The sequence below is a fragment of the Chiloscyllium punctatum genome, chromosome 8, assembly GCF_047496795.1.
Source record: "Chiloscyllium punctatum isolate Juve2018m chromosome 8, sChiPun1.3, whole genome shotgun sequence".
NCBI classification, from domain to species: Eukaryota; Metazoa; Chordata; class Chondrichthyes; order Orectolobiformes; family Hemiscylliidae; genus Chiloscyllium; species Chiloscyllium punctatum.
In genome coordinates this window covers 80,882,670-80,909,905 of record NC_092746.1, presented here as the reverse complement: position 1 = coordinate 80,909,905, position 27,236 = coordinate 80,882,670, and the positions used below count along the sequence as shown (strand labels likewise).

At 40.3% G+C, this 27,236-nt stretch overlaps 1 protein-coding gene across 1 annotated transcript in view; it reads right to left on the bottom strand.

Moving 5' to 3' along the window:
• Nucleotides 1-27,236, bottom strand: part of LOC140480282 (MAM and LDL-receptor class A domain-containing protein 1-like) — a 404,689-nt gene that overhangs the window by 242,854 nt on the left and 134,599 nt on the right. The window contains exons 19-24 of the mRNA XM_072574989.1: nucleotides 24,546-24,725; nucleotides 20,925-21,081; nucleotides 15,513-15,669; nucleotides 15,028-15,138; nucleotides 2,637-2,850; nucleotides 589-836 (exon numbers count right to left, since the gene is read on the bottom strand). Coding sequence (XP_072431090.1) covers nucleotides 589-836; nucleotides 2,637-2,850; nucleotides 15,028-15,138; nucleotides 15,513-15,669; nucleotides 20,925-21,081; nucleotides 24,546-24,725 — 1,067 coding nt within the window. The remainder of the gene's footprint in view (nucleotides 1-588; nucleotides 837-2,636; nucleotides 2,851-15,027; nucleotides 15,139-15,512; nucleotides 15,670-20,924; nucleotides 21,082-24,545; nucleotides 24,726-27,236) is intronic.

Genomic DNA, 27,236 nt, shown 5'->3' with positions numbered 1-27,236 from the left:
GAATGGGGAGCAGACTTAATAGAAAACTCCAAGGCCCAGAGGAGAGGCATTGAATCGATTAATCGAATAATCAATTATCCAAATGAAATAATGCCCGCCCATCTCATTTGGATAATCGAAGTTCCTCTTTACTAGACTAATAATCCAGAAGCCTAGGTTACTGTTATGGCTCATGGGTTGAAATCTCACTGTGGCACATGACGACATTTGAATTAAATTAAAATCTGGAAGGGGACAAAGCTAACCTCATGATGATCATGTAACCAATGTCAGAATAACCCATCTGGTTCACTCATGTCCTTTCAGAAAGGAAATCTGTCATCCTTAATTGGGGAAGCCTATGAATGACTGCAGTCTCACAGCAATGCACTTGACTCTTAACATGCCTCTGAACCATTAGGGATGGATAATAAATGCTGGCTAGCCAGCATCACCCATATTCAATGAATTAAGAACTAATCTCACTGACATTAACTTTGTAAATTGGATTTTTTCTAAATGTTCATTGCTATAAATGTTACAATGTTTTTATGAAGAAACGAATTCTATCTTACAAGAATTGTGTTTGGACAATAAAACCCTTCATACCTTGCAGTCTTTGCTTCTCTTACTAATCGATGGACCAGAAATCCTTGCTGCATGTCCAGGTAGCGGCGAGAATGGGCTTTCAATATAAATATAATGACCAGTTGGATTTCTTAGAGTGTGATCAGTTGTTGGACAAGTACCTAATGTTGGCGTACTTCCCACTTTGAGAATCCAGTCAAAGTTATCATTTCTCCACTGTCTCCAGGAGCAAAGATCAAATTCAAAATCACAATGCTCCAAAATTGTACCTGCAAATTGAAAAAGTCTCATTCAATTTTTCAAATAGCTTTTCTGTTTTTATCTGAATATGGAGATGTTAATACAATGTCACTTTTATTATTTTGTCCTAATTTAGACTATGGAAGTCTTATGACATTGTGGTAGCATTCCTAACTCTAAGGCAAAAGTTCCAGGTTTCAGCTCCACTTTAATGTCCTCAGGTAAAATTCTGCATGAGTGCTCCCTGATCCTCAAAGCTAATCAAAGAAATGCCAGCTTCTCATCCATCCTCACATCTTTTTTGTTTTATCCAAGCCTTCTGTAGTCATACTTCATCTGACTGTAGTAGCACAGTTAGCACAAGATAAACACTTAGGATCTAAAGATTTGCAAGTCAAAATTCAGATGTGAGAACCCAGAATTTATCCACTGCCCAGAACAAAATGTAAAGTCAACTTCTATTGATCTGTATTACAATGTCAGAGGGACTATTAGAAATTGTCCAAACTATTCAGGCCTTGACTGCGCAAGTCCCATGTCTGCTGTATGTTTACTCATCGACAGGTTAGGAAATATTTTCTTACTTAGACTATCAGACTTCCTTTTTGCATACACTTTCTGACCTCATCTGGAAGTGGTGAAGATTCTACTGTCTGGGCCCATGGTGTCATCAACAGAGTGGAAACCCACTCCCACTGCCTTTTTCCCACAGCCCTATTTCAGGTGGGTGCCCAACCTGATTTTGAAATTTTAACAATGTAACATTCCTTGCTCAGAATGTATGTGTAGGTCAGAGGTGGATGTTCCCACTGGGTAAATTCTGGGTTCTCACATCTGAATTTTGACTTGCAAATCTTTGTTAAATTGGGGGACCCAATCAATGTTATGCCAAACAGAATTCAAAGACCTTGTCACCGTAATTGTGAAATTGAAATAGCTTTTCAGAAATAAATAGTTGTATCTCAAAAATGAAGTGAAACTTCTGTGTCACCATCCACATGGCGCTCAAACAAAAACAGAGGTGTTTAATGCTTGGTACAACTTTCTATGTCTCGGTTCAAGATACCTAAGCCACCAAGCAGGTCAGTCAAGGTGAATTCAAATGTAAATCTCGACTAAAGTAAACTAACTTCAGCACTTTCCTCAGACTTACACTTGCCTCAGACTCAGCTTTGTATAGAATAGTTGAATTCCCAATCTGTAAGAAATCAAACATTAATGCAAGCTAAAATAACTTGGGCCTGTATCAAATGCTTGCTACTCCAGTTGATATAAACACCAATGTTAGCAATTGTTTCGACTGGGCTCTGCACACAATAAACTTTAATGATTGAATGGAAGTGATCAGAATATAAATCAACATTGGCTTAGTTAAACACACAGGAGCTGAAAGATGAACAAAATTTTCATTTCTATAAACATAAAAAATATTTAACATAGGAGCAGGAGTAGGCCTTTCTGCTGTTTGACTCTGCTCCACCATTCAATATGATTGTGGCTGGTCATCTAAATCAGTTCTCTGTTCTCACTTCCTCCCTACCCTGTGATCCCTACGGCCCTAAGAAGTATGTGCAGCTAGAGGTGTAAGCGCTAACTGAACACATATATAGTGATCACTGTTATTTGACTTCAGGCCAATATTGTGAACAAAATCTTGTCATTTGATAGAGATTATTTTTGTTCTATTCACAAGGCATAAAAAAAACAAGAAATCTTCCCTGTAGCAGAGTTATCAAAGGAAGAACATCTGGAGAGCCAGTAAATTTAACTTCTTACAATTGACCGAAGATTAAATCTGTTTGGTTCACCCAAGCTTGTAGATTACTCACTGCAGATAACTGGATGTTCATCAGAATTATCAGCACAGTCATTGTTGAAGTCACACAGCTGACTTTTAGGTATACAATACTTGTTGGCACATGAAAACTCATCAGAGTTGCACTGTCTCTCTGGGATCAGAAGAGAAGAACAATTTTCAAAGGAAATGTCATCCACTGTAATATCGCCCATATAACTCACACCTCGAATGGCTCTTAAGAAAACCTGTAAGGATTCAACATGGAGTCAGTCATTATTTTGATTCAGTACTTATTCATAATGACAAATATCAAATTCATTGTGTTTATTTTAACATGTAGAGTCCACCTTTGACTTTTGGCAACAGTACTGGTACTTTTTTCTTGTTCCTAGTATTTTATCTCTTTCTCACCTCCAGCAAGTGCTGGTAACATTTAGGGTTCATTGAGAATTTGGATGCTTAGAATATTCATGAAACCTGTTTAAAAGAGGAGTGTATGAGTATTTGGTGATATCTGAGATCAGTGAAACAATGTCTTCTATCCCAACACCTGCACCCACGGTCACTGCCTCAGACATTAGATCAGCCCTCTTGAGAGTGAACCCATGGAAAGGAACATGGTCTGGATGGAGTCCCTGGCCATGCATTCAGATCCTCTGCAGACCAGCTGGTGGGAGCATTCACAGACATCCTTAACCTCTCCTTACCACGATCTAAAGTCCCCACCTGCTTCAAGAAGATCACCATCATTCCGGTGCCAAAGGAAATCAAGCAGCATTCCCTAATGTCTACTGCCCAGAGGCTCTGACCTCCATAATTATGAAATGTTCACAATGGCTCACATTGACTCCAGCCTACCAAATTGCCTTTGATCCTTTGCAATTTGCCCACCAGTGCAAAGGGTCCATAGCAGATGCTGTCTCCCTGGCCATACACTCATCCTGGGAACATCTGGGTAACAAGGATACCTACATCAGGCTCCTATTTATTGACTACATCTCCACATCCAACACCATAATTCCAAACAAACCCATCTCTAAACTCTGTGACCTAGGTCTTGACTCCCCTCTCTGTAATTGAATCCTCAACTTCCTAACCCATAAACCGCAGTCAGTGAGAATAAATGACGATACCACCTCCACCGTAATCCTAAACAGTGGTGCCCCACAAGGCTGTGTACTTAGCCCCCTACTATACTCCTTATACACTCAGGATTGCATTGTCATTGTCATATTTCACCTCAGCTTCAATTACAAGTTTGTAGGTCGGATATCAAACAATGAGTACAGGAAGGAGATTGAGTGCTTAGCAGCACAGTGTGAAGACAACAATCCTTTCATCAACATCAGCAAAACAAAGGAGCTGGACATTGACTTCAGGAAGCAGAGTGGAGGGCACGCCCTTGTCTGTATCAGTGGTACTGAAGTGGAGATGGATGACAGCATCAGATTCCGAGGAGTTATATCACCAACAATCTGTCCTGGTCCACCCTCTTCCATTGGACAGAAGATATAAAAGTTTAAATACATGTACGAACAGATTCAAAAACAGCTTCTTCCCCACTGTTATTAGACTTTTGAACAGACCTCAAATGTTAGTTTTGATCTCTCTCTTTGCACCTTCTCTATGGCTGTAACACTTTTCTCTGCACTCTGTTCTGCTATCCTGATGTATGATCTGCCTATATAGCATGCAAAACAACACTTTTCACTGTATCATAGTACATGTGACAACAATAAATCAAACAAGCTAATGATGCAGGGGTTATGCTGCAGTGATACAAACCCCTGGAAAGAGCACACCTGGAGTCCCATGAGCAAACCTAGGCACCACATTTTAGGAAGAAATATCATCCTCAGAGAGAGTGCAATATAGGTTTAGAGGAATGATATGTAGACTTCAGTGGTTAAATTAAAAGGAGAGATTATACGAATTAAGAATTTAGAAGTTAAGGGGTGATCTGATCAAAGACTTCAAGATATGAACAGGAAAAGACTGGTTAGATAAGGATGAACCATTTTCACTAGTTGGAGATTCCTGGATGAATCCTGATTGAAGGGCTCCTGCCTGAAACATCGATTCTCCTGCTCCTCGGATGCTGCCTGACATTCCAGCACCACACTCTTGATATGGAATTAGATCACAGATTAACCAAAACCTCATTGAATGGTGGGACAGGCTAGAGGAACTGAATGGCCTACTACATTTACTATGTTCTTGTAGAAATAGGAATAGGTCATTCAGTTCCTGAAGCCTACTTCTTCCTATATGCTCCATCCTACATTGTAACTGCTGTTAGGGGGTTACGAATGGCTTCATATGCTATTTGTTACCTCTATTTAAACTGATCTTGCATCTTACAGTGGTCATCTTTAATCACTGTACTAAAGTATAATGTATATCAGGGCAATATATTCTTTGATTCTTGTTCTTCTGAAATGTCTCTTGAAGACCATTGAATATTTTGGTTCTAGCTCTGTCTGTCTAATATCTATGTCTCTGAAAAATTATCAAATCACACATATTTATTACTATTTGTGTTGTTGATTTTATCCATTTATAAAGAATTTTACATGCCTTCATAATTAGAACTTTTAATTCTATCTTTTTAACATTTTGGAAAGATTAGATTCTCTACAGTGTGGAAACAGGCCCTTCGGCCTAACAAGTCCACACCGCCCCTCCGAAGAGAAACCCACTTCCCTACATTTACCCCTGACTAATGCACCTAACACTATGGGCAATTTTGCATGGCCAATTCACCTGACCTGCACGTCTTTGTGACAGTGGGAGAAAACCAGAGGACTTGGAGGAAACCCACACAGACATGGGGAGAATGTGCAAACTCCATACAGTTAGGAATCGAACTCAGGACCCTGGTGCTGTGAGGCAGCAGTGCTAACCACTGAGCCACTGTGTCACCCAGAAACTCTGGCTTTACCTGCTGGTGCACTCTTCAGTTTAGATGCTCTGTCCCTTCCTGTCACCTTCTGGTTATCCTTTGTCCAGATATTCCAATAGATTGACAGTCATTACTTCAGCGGAGATGGGAGATACTCATGGAGACTGTGCAGAGTCCACATGGTAGCATACTCCAAAGGAATTGCCCAGGAAATTTAAGATTCCACCGGGTAATTCCTCTCCATCTGGAATCCTCCAAAAGTCTCAGTTCAAATTGGAGAGGTCTGATCAAATTAAGTCAATGATTATTCTGGAAAAATTGGTTTGTTAAATGTGTAGTCTAACTCCTGTGTAAGTCATTTAATTAATCCCATACTTGCCTCAGACCCCAAAATGCATCATCCCCAAACCACTTAGATAAAGTTGCCATAGTCCCAGAGATGAGAGTTAAAAATCCAGAAGCAACAAAAGGAAAACCGACAAGTATTTAGTTTTGGGATTGAATGGGATGGTGGATAAAGAGCCAGAAGTAGGTTTCAGAAAGGAAGTGAATCAATATTCAAAGGAATGAAAAACAAATGCAGGAAAATGAAAGGGATAAAAAGCGCGTGACAAACTGAAATGCTCTTCAACAGATTTCGCACCCATGAAGTGAGCTGAATGGCAGTCTATTGTGTTGTACTATTCAACAATTCTGAGAATTAATCATTTGTTGGTGAGTACAGTTTAATATCTCACAATAATTTTATAACTATTGACCATGTTTGTTCAGACTGCTTTATTATAGAATTCTCATAGAAGGTCATTGAGGGGGATCATATAGAAATATACAAAATTATGAAGGGAATAGATAAGAGAGAAGTAGTGAAGTAGGAAGTTGTCAATGACGGGTAAGAACAGACTAGGGATCACAGCCTCAAAATAAGGGAGAGCAGAGTATGGACTGAGTTGAGGAGGAACATCTTCACCCAAAGGGTTGTGAATCTGTGGAATCCCCTGCCCAGTGGAGCAATTGAGGCTCCCTCATTGAATTTTTTTTAAGGCAAGCTTGGTGGATTTTTGAATAGTACAGGAATTAAGGGTTATTGTGAGTGGGAGGGTAGATGGATCTGAGTCCACAAAAAGACCACACATGATCTTACTGATGGCAGAGCAGGCCTGATGAGCCAGATAACCTTTTTCCTTTTCATTCCTCTCTCTTTTTTTCTAAGATTTTAAACTTTTTTTTAACATAAACTTACCTTCAAGTAGCTAGGCCTAGAGTAGAGCAGCTGAGGGCTGAAGTAAAGTGGAGTGGGCTAGAGGCCCAGAGTGGAGCAGGTTGGAGACATCGAGCAGAGTGGTTTGAGGGCCCTAAGCAAGCGGCTGGAGACATGGAGCAAAGCGGCTGGAGGCCCAGAGCAGAGTAGGGACAGTTGTTGGACTGGGGACTGGTGTGGACAGTCAGTGGTTTATGAGCCTGGTCGGACCACATGTGAAAGCCCCTGCTCTGATCTGCTGCAATGTAATGTTTATCTGTAATCTGTTTATCTGACTCTAATATTTATCCTTTTAACTTTTTTTAAGATTTTAGATTAGATTTCCTATAGTGTGGAAACAACTTTTTCTAACTTACACTATGACTAACTATAAGATAATGCAACATTTTTTTATTTCTCTATTTTTGTAATTAGGATTAGTACCTAGGTACTTTGTACCTAAAATGGCACCATGAGGGGTGACATTGTAAACTCTTCACTGTACTCCTATACTTGAGTACATGTGACAATAAACATAATTCTATTCGATTCTCCTGCTCCTATTTCTTATGTTCTTATGACCTAAAATCTTAACCCCCCCCATAGTTGCTGCCAGATGTACTGAGTATTTCTTGAATTTTCTGTTATTATTTCTTAATTGTATTATATCATTTAATTTCCATGCAACTGGTTAACAGGATCTTTTTGAACAGATTGCAGTTTTGAATATTTTAATAGCTGTCATTTTCATCAGTGTCATTCTCTTCATTAGGTCCTGCAAGAGACATCTGTGTTTCTAATTTGGCAAACAAAATGAAAACTAGATAAATATTTTATGATTTCCTGGAGCTTTAAACTTTGGTTGTTAAGTAGAACAATACTTCTGAGAAATGAATGTGCTTCTCTTGTATGAATTTGAGTGGGACTTCTAGACATAGAACAAGATTAAAATATTTCTGCCCAATCGTACAATAATAGAATATCTACAACATCCTACAACGTGGTCCCTGTAAGAAAATCTCAATTAGTCTCACTGTAGTACCACTTTCCCGGAACTCTAAAAAACATTTCTCTTCAAATAAAAAATCAAATTCTCTTCTGAAAGCCACAGTTGAATCTGCATCCATCATCTTCTCATATTGTGAATTCCTCAGTCTGGCCATGCACTGAAAACTAAAACCATCCTTTTGCCACTTCTGATTCTTTTGCTCATCTGTTTATTGCTCCTTCTATTCATGGTAGCACATTCCATCTACTTGGACTGAATATGTCATGATTTTGACCATATCTATCAAATCTCCTTTCGGAACAGCACAACAACATCTTTTCCAATTTATCCATGTAACTTCTTTATCCCCTGAACTAATCTCATCAATCTTTTTCTGAACTCTCCCTAAGGCCTTCACACCCTTCCCAAAGTCATACAGTCCTAGAAAAGGGCCCTTAAACCTATCAAGGCTGGACAAAAGCAAGAATCTAACTATACAAATCCCACTTTTCATTTGAAAAACTGCACAGAGGCTGGTATCCTGTCACCAAATCACCCTTTACAGTACCCCCTTTATGTGCACAGTACACTGGCTGTAGTCCAGCCAGTTCACAGTCGGTCCCCAAACTAAGGAGATTATAAATTACCTGTTAGTATTATTTATTTATTTACTTTTAAAAACAGCAATAGTGCCGATTTCTCTCCAGCACTCGTGTCGTGTGCATGTAGATGCAGGACACAGTTAAGAAACATCGAGTACAGTAAACTTTATTTGTATTCCACCACCAAGAAGAAAAAACATCCAAGAGGCCAGTGACATGTCGTGCCCTCATCAAGGACAATGCCTAAGTGAATGAGGAAGTGAAAGGAGGGTAGGGATTAAATCAAAGTGGAATTGGAGGGGGAAATAAACTATCCCTTGTTTATATTTTCTATAAACCCCCACATGACCACCAAACAGTGGTAGTCTTAATTTATTCCCCAGCACCACTGTCATGTGCATGCAGATGTAGGACACAGTGAAGGACGAGTGCAGAAATTTTCATTCATTTTCCACCACCAGGAAGAAAGGAAACACCCTTGTGGTGAGAAGGGCACGAAGTGAATGAAACAGTGAAGGGGAGGGTAGGGATTGAATCAACATGGAATTGGAGGGGGAAATAAAACAATCCCCTATTTTTTTTTAGTGTTTATAATCTCCTGCTTATATATTGTTTTTGTTTTTTTAAATCTCACTTGGAGTGAAAGTTGGTTGGCTGATAGGAAACAAAGTGTAGTGATAAACGGCTCAATTTCGGAATGGCAGGCAGTGACCAGTGGGGTACCGCAGGGATCAGTGCTGGGATTGCAGCTTTTTACAATATATGTTAATGATATAGAATATGGTATTAGCAATAACATTAGCAAATTTGCTGATGATACTAAGCTGGGTGGTAGGATGAAATGTGAGGAGGATGTTTGGAGATTACAGGGTGACCTGGACAGGTTAGGTGAGTGGTCAGATGCATGGCAGATGCAGTTTAATGTGGATAAATGTATGGTTATCCACATAAACAGGTAAAAACAATGACTGCAGATGCTGGAAACCAGATTCTGGATTAGTGGTGCTGGAAGAGCACAGCAGTTCAGGCAGCATCCAAGTAGCTTCGAGATCGACGGTTCGGGCAAAAGCCCTTCATCAGGAATAAAGGCAGTGAGTCTGAAGCGTGGAGAGATAAGCTAGAGGAGGGTGGGGGTGGGGAGAAAGTAGCATAGAGTACAATGGGTGAGTGGGGGAAGGGATGAAGGTGATAGGTCAAGGAGGAGAGGGTGGAGTGGATAGATGGAAAAGAAGATAGGCAGGTAGGACAAGTCGGGACAAGTCATGGGGACAGTTACTGAGCTGGAAGTTTAGAACTAGGGTGAGGTGGGGGAAGGGGAAATGAGGAAATTGTTGAAGTCCACATTGATGCCCTGGGGTTGAAGTGTTCCGAGGTGGAAGATGAGACGTTCTTCCTCCAGGCGTCTGGTGGTGAGGAAGCGGTGGTGAAGGAGGCCCAGAACCTCCATGTCCTCAGCAGAGTGGGAGGGGGAGTTGAAATGTTGGGCCACGGGGCGGTGTGGTTGATTGGTGCGGGTGTCCTGGAGATGTTCCCTAAAGCACTCTGCTAGGAGGCGCCCAGTCTCCCCAATGTAGAGGAGACCGCATCGGGAGCAACGGATACAATAAATAATATTAGTGGATGTGCAAGTAGAACTTTGATGGATGTGGAAGGCTCCTTTAGGGCCTTGGATAGAGGTAAGGGAGGAGGTGTCAGCACAGGTTTTACAGTTCCTGCGGTGGCAGGGGAAAGTGCCAGGATTGGAGGGTGGGTTGTTTGGGGGCGTGGACCTGACCAGGTAGTCGTGGAGGGAACGGTCTTTGCGGAAGGCGGAAAGGGGTGGGGAGGGAAATATATCCCTGGTAGTGGCGTCTGTTTGGAAGTGGCGGAAATGTCGGCAGATGATTTGGTTTATGCGAAGGCCGGTAGGGTGGAAAGTGAGCACCAGGGGCGTTCTGTCCTTGTTGCGGTTGGAGGGGTGGGGTCTGAGGGCGGAGGTGCGGGATGTAGACGAGATGCGTTGGAGGGCATCTTTAACCATGTGGGAAGGGAAATTGCGGTCTCTAAAGAAGGAGGCCATCGCTGCCTGAACTGCTGTGCTCTTCCAGCACCACTAATCAAGAACATAAACAGTGCTGTTGATCCTGCAATGTCCTACTGATGAGCTGTGGGGGCTAGTGTGAAAACCGAGAGAGTTGTCAAAGACGTTGCTGCAGAGGTTCCTAAGAGTAGTTTCCTAGGTCCAACCTTCTTCAGCTGTTCATCAATGACCTTCACTCCATCATAAGGTCAAAAGTGGGAAAGTTCACCGATGATAGCACAAATTTAAGCACCGTTCATGATGTCTCAGACACTGAAGCTGTCCATGTTAAAGTACAACAAGGACTGGACAATATCCAGGTTTGGGCTGACAAGTGGCAAGCAACATTTGCGCCACACAAATACCAGGCTATAACATCACCAAGAAGAGACAATCTAACCACTGCCCCTTGACAATCAATGGTATTACCATCACTGAATATTCCACAATCAATATCCTTGTGGTTAGCACTGTCCAGAAACTCACCTGGGCTCACCACGTAAACACAATGGCTATAAGATCAGTTGGTGAGTTCTCAAAAACCTTGTCCACCATCTACAATGCACAAGTTAGGACTGTGATGGAATACTCCTGACCTGCCTGCATGCTTGCAGCTCCATGAAAACTCAAGAAGCTTGACAGCATCTAGGACAGAACAGCCCGCTTGATTTGCATCACATCCACAAATAGCCATTCCCTCCTTCATTGATGTCCAGTAGCACCATGGAAATTCACCAAAGATCCTGAGACAGCATTTTCCAACACATAACTCCTTCTATCTAGAAGGGTGACAAATACTTTGGAACACCACTAACTGCATATTCCCCATTAAGCCATTCACCATCCTGACTTAGAAATATATCACCACTCGTTCACTGTCATGGGGTCAAAATGCTGGAACTCCCTCTCTGATAGCACTGTGGGTCAACCTACAGGACGTGGACTGTGGTGGTTCAAAAAGGAAGTTCACCACCATCTTCTCAAGGGCAACTAATGAGGTAATAAATGTTGGCCAGCTAGTGACATCCACAACCCATGAATGACTAAACAAACCGTAACCTGGGATACATCTCCTCCAGCCCTGGAGATTTATGTATCATTAAGCTTGCCAAAGCACTCTAAATTTCCAAAAGCAAAGGACCCAGAATTATACAAAATACTGTGACTGTGGCTGAACCAGTATTTTATTCAGCTTCACCATATGTTCATTGTTTTTGTACTTTACATCTCAATTTATAAGGTCTAGGATCCTGTTGGCCTATTTACCCACTTTCTCAACTTGACCCACTACTTTCAACAATTTGTGCACACTTACTGCCGGGTCCCTATGGTTTCTTTAAGTCATTGCATCATACAACACGGAAACAGACCCTTTAGTCAAACCAATCCATGTTGAACATAATCCCAAACTAACTAATCCCAACCTGCTCTTGACTTGTCTCACTTCAAACCTTCCCTCATCATGTACCTATGCAAGTGTCTTTTAAATATTGTAATTAAACCCACATTCACCACTTCCTCAGGAAGTTCATTCCACAGACGAACAACACTCTGAAAAAATTTGCCCCCAAGTCTTTTTTAAATCTTTCTCCTCTCACCTTAAAGATGTGCCACTTAGTCTTAAAATCCCCCATCCTAAGAAAAAGACAATGACTGTTAACTGTATCTATACTCCTTAGTATTTTATAAACTTTTATAAGGTCACCTCGCAATCTCCTACATTCCAGTGAAAAAAAGTCCCAGCCAATCCAACCTTTCTTTATAACTCAAACCTTCCATACCTGGCAACATCCTGGCATATGTCTTCTGAATCCTCTCCAGCTTAATAAAATCCTCCCTATAACTGGGCGACCACAGCAAAGAAGGTTACCACAGAGGACAACGGGATCTGGATCAGATGGGCCAATGGGCTGAGGAGTGGTAGATGGAGTTTAATTTAGATAAATGTGAGATGCTGTATTTTGGGAAAGCAAATCAGAGCAGGACTTATACACTTAATGGCAGGGTCCTAGGGAGTATTGCTGAACAAAGAGACCTTGGAGTGCAGGGTCATTGTTTCTTGAATGTAGAGTCACAGGTAGATAGGATAGTGAAGAAAGTGTTTGGTATGCTTTCCTTTATTGATCAGACCATTGAGTAGAGGAGTTGAGAGGTCATGCTGTGGCCGTACAGAATATTGGTTAGGCTACTTTTGGAATATTGTGTGCAATTTTGGTCTCCCTCCTATTGGAAGGATGTTGTGAAACTTTAAAGGGTTCAGAAAAGATTTCCAAGGATATTGCCATGGTTGGAGGATTTGAGCTATAGGGAGAGGTTGAATAGGCTGGAGCTGTTTTCCTTGGAGCATCTGAGGCTGAGGGGTGACATTATAGAGGTTTACAAAATCATGAAGGGCATAGATAGGGTAAATAGAAAAGTTCTTTTCCCTGGGATAGGGAGTCCAGAATTAGAGGGCATGGGTTTGGGGTGAGCAGGGAAAGATATAATAGGGACCTAAGGGGCAACATTTTCATGCTGATGGTGGTGTGTTTATAGAATAGCTGCCAGAGGAACTGGTGAAGGCTGGTATGTTTATAGCATTTCAAAGGCATCTGGATAGGTATATGAATAGGAAGGGTTTAGAGGGATATGGGCCAAATGCTAGCAAACTAGATTAAGATAGGATATCTGGTTGTCATGGACGAGATAGACCGAAGAGTCTGTTTCCGTGCTGTACATCTATATGACTACATGACCAGAACTGGACAGAGTATTCCAGAGAGGCCTGACCAATGTCATGGATAATGTCAACATTAGTTCCCAACTCCTGGTTTGTACTTTTCTCATTCTTCCTGATATGGTTTCTTGGGTCAAACAACAGTGCCAACATGGTATGGTCTGACCACTGCCCTGTGTGTTAGCTGATCTAACATGTACCACGAAAATGTACTTCTTGAGGAATTAGATGTCTTGACATTCATTAATGGTATTAACCACTTACACAAACATATCACAAAGATATACATTACCTTAGTTCTATGCTTACTGAAGTCATTGCACATGATTGATTGGCTGAGACGCTATAGTGTCTCCATAGCACTGAGTGGGGATTGACTGGAAATGTGCACTATTGTCCTAGAGCCTCACATGTTGTGCTGTTATGTAATTGTCTAAAAGGTGCAATGCCTGTCAGGTCAGGAATTTATGCCATTAGATACTTCCTACCAAAATGTACTACTTCACACTCCTCTGCATAAAAATCTATCTGCCTAGTATCCACCCATTTCACAAAACTACCTGTGACCTCTTGAAGGGCTAATGCTGTACTGCTCACATTTTATCAGACTTCCAGGCTTTGTGTCTGCACAATTTGAAATTCTGTCCCACATATCCAGGTATAAACTAACATTAGAAGAAGTAGTCCTTGTACCAATGCCCAAGGCACTCCAAAATATATCATCCTCCTGTCTGAAAAATAACTGTTCACCACTACTCTCTGTTCTTTATTACCCAACCAATTCTGTGTCCATGCCAATGTGATGCCTCATTGGGGTAGTGAGCTGGAAATCAAGACCCATTGTTGTCAGGACCAACACAAAGGTTTTATCAGTAAGCAAAATTCCTCTATTTATATGTCTCTGTTAGTCTATTAAATACTGAATTAAATATATTTTGCCTTCAACAAATCTGTTCTGACTTTCCTTAATTAACCCACATTGTTCAACAACTGTCAATTTTCCATTTTCAGAGTTAAACTGATCAGTCCGTACTTGTTGCATTATTCCTTGCACTCTTTTTTTTGGAAAGGTTGCAATTTTCTGTTTCATGGTGTTAGGTATCAGACTTTTGGATGCTGCGGTTCAGCCTCAAGACTTGAAGTCAGAATGTACAAAACGTTGATGCGGCCACACTTGGAATATTGTGTACAGTTCTGGTCCCCATATTTCGGGAAGGATGTGGAAGCATTGGAAAATGTGCTGAGGAGATTTACCAGGATGTTGCCTGGTCTGAAGGGATGGTCTTATGAGGAAAGGCTGAGAGACTTGAACCTGTTCTCATTGGCAAGAAGAAGGCTAAGAGGGGATTTGATAGAGACATACAAGATGATCAGAGGATTAGATAGGGTAGACAGTGAAAGTCTTTTTCCTCGGATAATGACGTCAGCGTGTATGAGGGGGCATAACTACAAATTGAGGGGTGATAGATTTAAGACAGATGTCAGAGGCAGGTTCTTTACTCAGAGAGTGATAAGGGCGTGGAATGCCCTACCTACTAATGTAGTCAAGTCAGCCACGTTAGGGAGATTTAAACAATCCTTAGATAAGCACATGGATGATTTTGGGATAGTGTAGGGAGACGAGCTGAGAACAGGTCGGCGCAACACCGAGGGCCGAAGGGCCTGTTCTGCGCTGTATTGTTCTATGTTCGATGTAGACTATTTCCCATGAAGCAAGCTCCAGCAGCATTCCCCAAACATGCATGTGTAAACATTTGAACTATCCCATTACCATTCCTATTCACCCCCCTGCCACCATTCACCTCTCACCAATAAGCAAGCAGCCCAACAAGTATGTCTTTGAATTATGGTATATTCTTTTCCTGTACATCATTGTTTTAAGTTAAATTATTAAAAAGAGCAAACCATCACAGCAAACCTGAAAATTCCTCTGAACTCCAAGTAACACTTCTCCTCGCCTCCAATGGTTACCTTGGTTGCCACTTTGCGACCAGAGCAACTGTGTCGAATTAGCAAATCTTTTGAAGACCTTAAGGGAAACAAAATTGCTTTGGTGTGATAAGGTCTGATTTTTAAAAAAAATTGTAATCAATTCTTTTTTTTGCGTGCCACTTAAGTCATTTGTAAATCAAGAAACTGGCATAGCTAATACTTCCAAAATTGAATTTATCAGCTATCAATATTAGGATTGCTGTTAGAAGACAGTGTTTTGATTTTTGGCTGAATGTGTGTTTAATGAAATAAATCGTAAGTATTTTGCACTTTTGTGTAACTATAATATAGAAAAAGTAGAAGTAAAAATCTAATTCTGGATTTTTACACTTCTACTCTAGCAAAGGTTTGTTCTAATTTACAGATAATATTTAAAAGAATGATTTATTACTACAGTAAGAAAAACGTTACCTGTAATGACCCAATTGTAACTCCATTCATGTGATACCAAAAGCTCAGTTTACATTTTGGACCAGAAAGACTTATTACTGGTGTGATGATGTCAGCTGTTTGACCAAATTCTCCATTTGAACTATCAGCATAAAGATACCAACCCTGCTCTGTGCCCCTGCAGGTAAAAGTTAAATGTTTAAAGTTGGTTTGTTTAATATTGCAATCCACAGTCAGGCATTTTATTGTTTTTTTTTATGCTGCAAATGTATTTTTGTACAGCATATAAATTAATCAATGTTTTTAATGATTTTTGAGACATTATAATTGAGTTTTCTTAACCTAATGACACAATTCATAATTTCTGACCTTTATCTGAATACTAATATGGTTCCACATTTAATCAATAAACTTGAGTTGATAAACTGAAAATCAGATCATATCACGACAGATGACTCTTAAATACTTTGGAGCTTCATTTAATTATGAAAATATAGACAGGTGTGAGACAATGTAAAATCTGTAAACAGTGATTTAAAATTATTTGGGCATTGCTTTTATGTCGAACTGGGGGTCACTCTTTAAGGATATGGGATAGATCATTAGGACAAAGATGAGAAGAGATTTATTCACCCAGAGTGTGATGAGCCTGCAGAATTCTCTGCCACAGTAGACAGTTGAAACCAAAACTCTGAATGTTTTTGAGGAGGAATTAGATATAGATCTTGGGGCTAAAGTCATCAAAGGGTATGGGGCGAAATTGGAACAGAGTACAGAGTAGAATGATCAGCCATGATCATACTGAATGACCAAGCAGGCCCAAAGTGCTGAATAGCCTTCTGCTGGACTGAATTTCTATATTGGTATGTATTGTACCTCTTTCAAAATTGTTTTATTAGATGTTTGTGAGAAGTTTTGAAAAATGATTTGTTTGGGCTTCCTAAAGGTGAGTAATGAAATGTTTGTGCCGAGTTACTTTGCATTATGGATTTTATTGTGCAAATAGTGGAGAACTGTAAAAGTCTTGAAAGATATCAAGGAATGTTCTCCTAAGAAGGAATGCCTTTGTATTTGTCCCTGAGCTTGCCTTCAGCTGAAAGAAAAGGAAACAAATTCTGCACTTCATATTGCAATACCCAGTGAGAAGTCCTGCCCAAATTCTCAAAAGATCTGGAGGTCAAAAATCAGCTTGTTCAATCACATGTAAACACATGACAGAAAGCGTTGACCTTGAGTAAAATTGTCTTGGAATTGAAGGAGCAGCCAACAATGACTGCTATTGTTAACACTTACATGGAGCTTGATGGGCACAACAAGCTAACTAGCTGCCTCTGAATCTGCGAACACAATATCATTAGTGTTTTTATCTGAATCTGTACAAAGCAAAGTTTTGTCACGATTTATGTATCAGAAACATTTACTGTTTAGATGCTGGCTGAGGGCAACTTTAAACCCCTTCCAGAAAGAGAATAGGTGGAATGCCATGAGTCATTTATTTTTACAAGGCATCACATTAAAATTGCATCACTTATTATAGTATGCAAACATTTTGTTAGGTCACATGGCATTTGTGGTCCCTTTGACCGTATTAATAAAACCTTTCATTCCCTTTATGCCTCTGGTGGAACTGAAATGCAAGCTTTCTGTGTTAAGAGTGTTAAACTTTCTGTCATGGCATGTGGATGTCACTGACTGGCTCCCACTGCTGAGGTGGCAGCCTTGAAATCAATCCTTTTTCTCTGCACAACTGGTGATTGGTTGTTAAACAAAAGGTACAAAATGAAAAGCGAAACATTGGTCTCAGCACATGCAGGAAACTGTTCTTGTCAAAATGGGGCATCCATGTTGAGGCTAATATCTCATTAATATATTGAAATTAGGCACCCACAGTAGCAACCTAATTTGAAATTGACTAGGTTTGGGAAACATAGCATTGAAATGGGGATACAGTTGAGTGGCACTTTGTTGGCATAGTTAAAGGTCAGGAGGTCTAGTTGAAATAAAAGAAGCACCACCCCTCCATTAGTTCAGGAAAGTTGAGCACTATAATTGAGTCCGATGTCCTGATAGCTTGACACCTCTGGTGCTCCCTTCTCCAGTGGTCACATGCAGCTCCCTCTACATCATACTCAGTCTATTGCTCCTCCTTATTCTCTTTGGTTTCAGCAGTCCCAAGCAAAACCACCCATGGCAGCACAACATTGGAAGTTTCTCTGACAGTACCAACTCAAACCTCTCCAAGTAACTGTGTCGCAGTGTCACTGAGAGAACTGAGATAGTCGAAGTGGGTGCTGAAATCTTTGAAGTTTCAGATGGCCATGTCCATTGGGCGCAGATATCCAAAGGCTCTTCAAAGAAGCCCTGGTGCTAACTGGACCTGGCTGCCATCCAATACCAGCAGCTGTGGAGTCATAACCAAGCATAATTTCTTTACCACTTGTTCTTTCAAAGCTGTTACGAGAAACTTAGCAAAAGATTTGCAGACATTAATATGTAACAGCATAAGGGAGGTAATGGGTGGATTGCTTTTCAATGGCTGGCAGCTAGATAATCTTTATTTCTGTGATGACAATAGTTCAAATAAGTAGGTTCTCAGATTCCTACCTTTTCCTGGCTTCCCAAAGGTGTAGAATGCACACTCATGTCAAATTGAGCATTCCCCGATCAATCAGGAACCTTTATCAATTGCATTTTCCCAATACGTATGCGAAAGTTAATGAGTTGGCACAGCTTCAAGATTTCAATATACCTCTTTAGCGATAAATTGCAAATGTCATTTTGTCAGAGATAAACATTGGGATAGAATATGTGGTGAGATTTTCCCAAGGCAGGCAATATTGTGAAGAATCCAGATTGTAACTGCAATATTTCTCTCCGTATAGCCCTTTTTAAAATGCTACTTGTAGGCTGCCAAGTCAGCTCATCCCATCATACTGAGCCTCCGAAAACAACAACAGATTTCTTCAATTAGAGAAATGCAGCAAGTACACAACCTGAAATTACTCTTCAATGTGCTGATCACGATAAGCTCACTTGCATTTATATTCATGAAGGACTTCTAGCGACCAGAGTAGCTCCAGCAGACAAAAAGAAGCTACGAAGCAATTACTGACTGAGAAAATAATTTTAAATTGAGAAACTCTAGACTTGAGTCAAATAATTGGGAAATGGATTTTTGTAAATTTTCTAGTATCCTGATATCATCTGGGCCTTTGCCAAGCCTTCTACTGCAGTAAACTCACTCCTTATCTTATAGGCACAGGCCATTAGATGATTTAGAAAATGGCTGTTTCTTCTTAACCAAGCTATTTTTTTTATTTATCAGATTGTTAGTGAAGGGAAGTAGTCAGGGCTATGGTGACTGGTACTCTCAACTCACATTAATATTATCTTCTAATACATCTCCACTCTAAACCATTCTTCCTCAAAATTGATCTCCTTACCTCTCTTAAGTCTTTCCTTCATCTCACGATCAGTACCTCTTAGCTTTAAATCTGTCCTAATATTGCTATTAGATTTCTTTCAGTAGTTTGTCCTGCTACACACACATAATAACCCGTGCTACTCTTTGGATTCCATCCTCTTCCATTCCCTTTATTTATTTTATGCATGCCATCTGTTAAGACATTATTCAGAAGCATTACCAGGTCACACCAATCTTTCTCACCACCACAGCTAATTCAAACACTATTAGGCATCAAGATGAATTTAAAGTAAAACCTGAACTGGGCTCAGAGAGACTGCTCTGCCCGTCTCTTTGTGCTGGCAAGATGCCTGAGCCTTTTCAGGAACAAGCCTCTGTTACAGGCCACTGGCAAACTTTTGGTGGCAGACAATTGTCCCACTGCAGCATATCTGTTTTAAAAGCATGCAACATTTTCTCTCTCCTGCAGTGAATCAGCCAACAGTCAGATTGGAGTAAGGCAGAGAATCAGTCTTTCAGTGGGCCTTGATTTGACGGGAGGTCATTGGAATTATTTTTGAAACATTAATGGAGCATGCCAGCGTTTCCTAAAGTAACAAAACACATTTCCTTGGCTATTCTCTGAGTGGATTCTAGAGGTGTTTCCAGATTGTTAGAAAGACCACTCATCATCATCTGGTTTGAATAGACAAACCATAACACTTCTCATTTGTAATTTGCAAGTTGAAAATGTAAGTCTGTCAATTTGCAGATTCAAGCAGCTTTGCACTTGATTTAAGTGGCAGGTCAGGGCCTTTGAATGGTTGCACAGGCCAGGCACGAGCATGAGTACAGTGTTCAAGTTGACCATTTCCCTGATGGCAATTACTGCTCCTTCATTTTATGTGTGGGAAACAGGTGGCCAGTAGTCACGAATTGCCCACATCAAGTTTTGGATGACCATAAATGTTGTTCAATCCAATATCTACAAAACTGATATCATGTTCTTTAATTCCAACTCATAAAGATATTTCCAGCTCAAAAAAATGTTGTTAGTTTAATTTACTTTCAAGTTGAACTGAGCATTGAGATCATTTACATGGCCACTAGTTTTCCATCTCTAGAACGTTATCTACCTGTGCCACGATGGCAGCATTGGCCTCAGTCTGTGCCAGAAAGTGAGGTGATTTTCATGTTGGGAACCTGATTTAATAACGCACAACCTTAGCCTCTTTGATATTAGTGCAATACGAAGAGGCTGAAAACAATTACCCTGGCTGGAAATTGCAGAAATCTGGATCAAAACAGTCTTCAGTTGGCTTAATAACTTATCCAACAGGGCTTAACAACGTATCCCTCCTGATGAAGGGCTTTTGCCTGAAGTGTTGATTTTCCTGCTCCTCAGATGCTGCCTGACCTGCTGTGCTTTTCCAGCACCACTCTAATCTCAACTTTGGTTTCCAGCAGCTGCAGTCCTCATTTTTGCCTAACGTATCCAACAGATCTAGGGGGAGCTTTCTGTTTATCTGTTCATGTGCTTTGCAGAAACCTGCAAGTAGATAGGATGATATCAGAATCATAACTCGACACCATCTTCAGTAGGATTAACCTGCAAATTTTTGCCAATGTGCCTCCGTCTGCAGGAGAACTCCTCCCCCTACCCCGCCATCTGCCTCTGTCTGCTGTTGAAACTCTTCATCACTTCAAGGATTGATTGCACAAATATGCTTTGGAGGGTGTTTCTTCTCTGTATTTCACAATCTCCGTTAATCTGAGTCCCAGAAATTCATCAATCCCAATATTCTCCACTTCCTGCCTGAGTCCTCCTTGCTGTAAAGCAGATTGAGACAGCTGGACCATACTTGTAAGTGACCTGTAAGTTGAAATAAATGGCAGTACCTTGTGGAATCTGCTATTGTTGATAACATTAGTGGCCTTGGTCTTTACTTAGGTTTCTGATTAATATAAGACTATCATAGAAGGGGTAGAATTCATATCAATTTTAAGCCAAAACAAAATATAATGCATACGTGGTGTGATCAGTAGATGGCCTGTTACCCACTTCTCCTGGATGTATGTCAGAACCTTGTCCAGTGAACCATTGAAAAATATTTTCAGTGGCTGAAGAATCTGTCTGTTGTTTCCAACCACATGAGATCCCATTATCAAAGTCACAGATCTTACTGACTGTAAAGAGAACAATGTCAGAGTTTTACTGTTAAAAGTTTGTGGCTCATTCCTATTGCATCTTACAAAAATATTTCTAATGCCTGTAATTGTAAAATTCTGTTATAAATGCTGGAATAATTCTAGTTGCCACTAGAATAGTGGAAAGAGATGCAGTATGAATGACTTTAGCATAAATAGTGTGAAATTACCTCGAGGAAGCAGTCTCCTACTGCTTTGGTTTCACACAATTGTAAATTGTATATTGAAAACCATATGGGAAGCTTTGAAACATTATTTTTAAACTTGGTGAAGTCAAAGACTTTTACAACGATTACAACATAAAAGGGTCCTACCTTTTGGATGTGAGAGGGTCTTTGTTTATACCTGCCCAGAGCTTCCCTTATCACGGCAGTGCAGAACCATCAAAACAAATCAATATTTGTGGCTTACAGGAGGCATGGAAATTAACAACATGTAAAAGGAGTTTTCTGGACATTAACTCAGTGCAGTTTAACCAGCACATGCTCCAACAAGCCAGGTTATTAGGCTTGATTGGCATTCTGGTGAGGGCTTTAGGTATTTCATTTGTGCCGATAGGCATTCAATAATAGAGATGATCAATTGCGAAGATCCAGGAGAACCACTGAGGTGGGAAATGGAGAACATTTGCATTGGGTGTCATTGGAACTGCTGTGGTTTCATTGTAACGTATGCACCACACAAATGCCAAGCAATGAATATTTCCATAAATTAACAATCTAACCACCATCGCTTGACATTCAATGGTGATTCCATCACTAAGTCTCGCACTATCAATATCCTGAAGGGTTACCATTGACCAGAAACACAATTAGACTTATCATATAAATACACTGGCTATAAGAGCAAGTCAGAGTTTAGGAATACTGTGGCAAGTAACTCACCTCCTTACTCCCTAAAACCTGTCCACCATCTTCAAGGCACAAATCAACACTGTGATGGAATACATGTTACTTTCCTGGATTGGTGCAGCTCCAACTACACTCATCCAGGACAAAGCAGTCCACTTGTTTGGATCACATCCACAAGCTTCCATTTCTTCAATAGCAGCAATACATACAACCTACAAGATGCACTGCAGAAATTCATCAAAAATCCTCAGAAAGAATGTTCTTTCTAAAAGGACAAGGATAGCAGATTCACGGGAACACCACCCTTTCAAGTTCCCCTCTAAGCCATTCACCATCCTGAAATATATTGCCGTTCCTTCACTGTCACCGGATCAAAATCCTGGAATTCTTTAAGGCATTGTGGATCAATCTGCTGCATGTGGACTGCACTGTTTCAGCAAGACCGCTCACCACCACTTTCCTAAGGGCAGCTAGGGACAGACAATAAATGCTGGCCAGCTAGCGATGCCCAAGTCCCACGAGTGAATAAAAAAGAAAGCATTGCTGTTCCTCTCAAGGACATTGGGCACTTATTTATTAAAATGATTTTTTTCTTGCTTCAAATTTAGTTCTCATTGGTTGAGTGGAAAATACTGAAGCTTCATGGGAGACAAATCTAAAATTTGCTGGACCCATTGGCAACAAATGTCTTCGCTGGGTCCTTCAATATATGGTAGGCCTCTGACTTTAATATTTGAGATTGGAATAATTCTCATTATAAGCATCTGCCTGATATTCCTCAAAACAAAGGTACTGCAGTGGGGCAGAAGATTCACTCCAAAATATGGGTAAGGCTGGGGACTGTCAGGAGAATAACCTGCACTATTCGCTGTTTCAGTTTGCGGACACCATCCCCTCCCAACTGGCCCATTTTCCTGGGGGTAGGATTGGCGCACTCCAAAATCAATCCTGCCCCAGCTGACTGACATCGACCACAGATGCTGCCTTCTTTGCCGACAGCTGAGGGTGCCCTTCCATCACCACCATCTTGAAAACCAGAGCTGTCACCACCGCTTCAAGTCCTGCACTGAGCCCACCAATGTTGAAGTGACCATTCTCCAGCACCATCTCTCACCGCTGGGCCCCACACTTGCTACCGTCAAGAGTTGTCCAAGGGCTTGCTCTCCCAGCATTGGACTCACTCTCCCTGATGAGCCAGCTCCTGCTACTGCTGTCACACGTGCTTGAGCCATTTCATACCTTGCCAAAGATGCTGAAAAGGTCTCCAAAGAGAAAAAAAGAAAGAGAGCAAAAGAAAAAGCAAAACCAAATGCAAAAAAGAAGAAACAAAAAAAGACAGAGCAGACTATCTCTGAGCCAGGAGCACAGATGCAGTGGAATTTGGAATACAGATTAATGTGTTGTTATGGAGTAAACAGTGCAAATTTTGAGTTTGGGCTGAGAAATGTCAAGTAATAACTGTCGCATGATGTCATGAAATTACCATTTCCAAAGAGAGAGAGAGAATCTAAACCACTCCTGCTTGATATTCAATCAGATCACCATCACTGACTGTCCCAACATCAATATCCTGAGCATTATCACGAACAGAAACCTGATTTGACCAGATTCATAAGTACAGTAGCTATAACAGTTGGTTAAAAGTGGAAAATTTGCACTTTATAACACACTTGCTGCTTTCCAAAAGCATTTGATCAACAGTTCAAGAGTGAGATGGAAAATTCTAATTGGCTGAAGATGCTTTGCAACATTCGGGACAAAGCAGCCCAAGCACCCCATCCACCATGTCAAGATAATGCTTTGACCAGAGTGGCAGCAATGTATAACACATACACATTGTACTAGAGCGGCTAATGAAAGGTCAATTGACTGCACTTTCAAAATGCTCAAACTCTACTAGCAAGAAGAATAAACGTGTGAATCCCTTCCAGGTATCCCTTCAATAGTTCTATACCACCATGACTCTGAACTATATCACCATTTCTTCACTGTTCCCCAAATGTTTGGGACACCTTTCCTTAATCGAGTTTTAGTAAATGGTATCATTGCTGCAAATAAACATACTTGGCAGTCTGCTTCCACAGGTTATGGGGAGAAAGCAGGAAGAGGATGCTGAACTGGACGATCAGCCATGCCACGTTGAATAGTGGAGCAGGATCAAAGGGCTGAATAGCTTAATTCTGCTCCTATTTTTTATGTTTCTATGAGTAAGAAATGGAGCTCAAAGTAAGAATTATGTTATGCAACAAAAGCAAAAGAAAGTGTACAGGTAATTGCACTTTGCAAAGGAGAATCACAGCTCTGTGTCTGCTTCCAATCCAAATGGATAGCACAAGATTCAAGAAGATGTTTCATCATCCATTTTTTCGAGGACAATAATGAATGGGCAATAACTTTTGGTATAGCTAGTGCTGTTTATTCAATGAATAAACATAAAATAGATATCAACTGACTTCTGTCTCAAAATCATTGCTATCAACATTATCATTTGTCATTTTAACTGCATTTTCTGAGAATGATATCTGAATGTTGAATTCTCCCAAGTTACATTTCAATAGATAATTTAAGTTTGGAAAAGTATTGGATACCTACCACAGGATAATTCATCTGTCTTATCTGAACAATCATCCCTGAAATCGCATTTCTTGATGATGTCAACACACTGCCCATTAGTTTTACAAATAAATTCATTGGCTGTGCAGTTATTAGGTGGAAGTGTCAAAGGTCTCGATGGGCCTGATGGTGTTGTTGGAGCTGCTGCTGGTAAGTCACCTGAAAAGACCCAACAGTTACAATTGATTCTACAAAAGATTGTTGCATTATCTATTTTAGGAACAAAAGACACCAGCGCACACCATCCTAAACCTCTGCTGAATCCCATCGCTGTCATGGGTATGTACTACATTTCTGTTGACTAACTGTTTCAAATGTTTCTGTTTACCCATCTCAGAACTCAAACTCTGGAATAAGTAACAACTTTAAACCTTTCACAGTCCCCAGTTTTGATCTGTAATTGAGCACTGCCTGGTGAAATGACAACTATGATGTTGTGTATATGAAGCTGATCAGTTTAGAGCTCTTCCTTCTTATTGATAAGCTCATTCTGATATTTGGTCACTCTCATAAATTGATTCTTTTTGGCTCAGTGCACAATTTTCTTTGAATCTCCGTGATACACACTGGGATTCTTTTCACCATTAAAAGTGGGATTTGAATGCAATACAGTTTTCTCTTCTTCTTGCTGTTTCCGCCTGTTCCAGCCATTATCCTATAGTTCAAAGTGGGCAATTGAACAACGTAATCTTTTCAAATATCCTCAAGCTGCCTCTGAACATTATTACAATTCAATTATCTTCTATTTTCTGCTGCCCAAATTCTTACCAGAAAATATCATCCTGTATTATTAATTCCACACTAAAGGCAAAAAATTGCATTTTCATTCTGCTATTTAGTGATATCTTGGAAACACATGTTGCAGGCCAGTCCACATGTCACAGTAACTGACAGGAGAAGCCAGAGAAAGCACAAACCTTATTCTCATTCATGACAAAGTCTGAAATTAAATGACATTTGCAAACATTGCAGAGCTGATAAACATTTCCTTGGAAGCATTTTGTTAAATGAGAGATTAGTAAGTATTTCTAAATTTGTGCTTTGGAAAGAAAAAACAATGAAAACGCTAAGTAGTTTAAGAGATGTTATAATCTGGAAAGCTCGATGATATTGAATTCATGCATAATTAATGAAGTAGCGTCTTTAAAATTCTGCGACTAGCGAGTTAACAATGAGACACATGAGCCATGTCTCCTTTCCAGGTTTGCAAAATGAAAGTCAATCCTTTTTGCAGCTTCCAAAATGCATAGCCATCTCATGACTTTGGCTGGAGATTTCTCTGTTGTTATGGCTAGCTGAGGTGAACTTAATCAACTGCTTTCCTTTCTAATCCGCCAAAACTTAATGATATTTTTAGCACATGGCCATGCCTTACATTAAATGAAAAGTAGTTAACTATTTCTCAAAAAAATCATTGAGATAATTTCAAGGTTTTTGTAAGTGGAAGATAAAACAATTTTGGTACTCACTAATCCTGAGAAAAGTCATGAAGCTGAAGCATCAAACACACACGCAAGTACAGATACAAAGGTACAAAGGTAGTGTCCAATGCAAAGGAGAAGATAAAAAACAATGCTGTTTAAAGTCCTTAGGATGTCTTGAAAGTGTAAGGTGTTAAACATAAGACCATGTTTTGTTAGTATTGTCCTAGAACAGCAGTAAACAGGAATATTGTCAATGCCTTTGAGCTCTCAGTGTTCAGATGTTTCTTCAGTTTTGTCAGAAGTTGCCTTGACTCTTTTCAGTGAAACAGAGAGAAAGACAGAAAGCTTTTTCCAGTTCTGCTGTTCCAAATCCATCTCCATTCCTTTGTCAAAAATGCAGGTCATTTGCGTATTCTTATGTCTATGGTCATGGTTAACCATGCAGATCACTCCAGGTGAATCTTTCATCTCCAAAATGTGAAATTAATTATACAGGAATAAAGTATAACAGGATATTCCAGTTTTGTCACATCTGACTTTTTTTTTGAGAAAGGCTGAATTTCAGTTCAGACAACTTTGTTTATTCCAATTGGTTTCCTGAAGCTTGGCTTAATCTATGCTCAGGTGAACACTGCGACCATTTTGAGAACATGGGAACGAGAAGCCATTCAGCCTCTTGATCCTACTCTGCTATTTAATTTGATTACAGCTAATCTCACCCTGGCCTCAACTCTACTTTCCTCCCCACTTCCCATAACCCTTTAAAGCCATTACTACTTCAAAATCTGTCCATCTTCTCCTTAAACTTATCCAGTATTCTGGCATCCACTGCACTCTGGGCTGTGAATTACACATATTTCTGACACTTTGAGAGAAGTAATTCCTCATCTCTGCTTTAAATCTGCCTCCCCATAATCTAAAACCATAACCTTTTGTTCTAGATTGCCCCACAAGGAGCAATACCCACTCTACTGTCACATTTTTAATCGCTTTGAAGATCTTATATGCCTCAGTCAGATCTCCTCTCATCCTTTAAAACTCTCATGGGTATTGACCTAACCTGCTCAATCTCCCCTCATAAGATTAGATTTTCAACTCTGGAGTTAATCTAGTAAACCTTCTCTGAGCTGCCTCCAATGCAATTATACCCTTCCTCAAGTAAGGGACCAAAACTGTACACAACAGTCCAGATTTTCTTTCCCTACCACAGGGAATTTCAAGACTAGGGGGCAAATTTTAAGCTGAG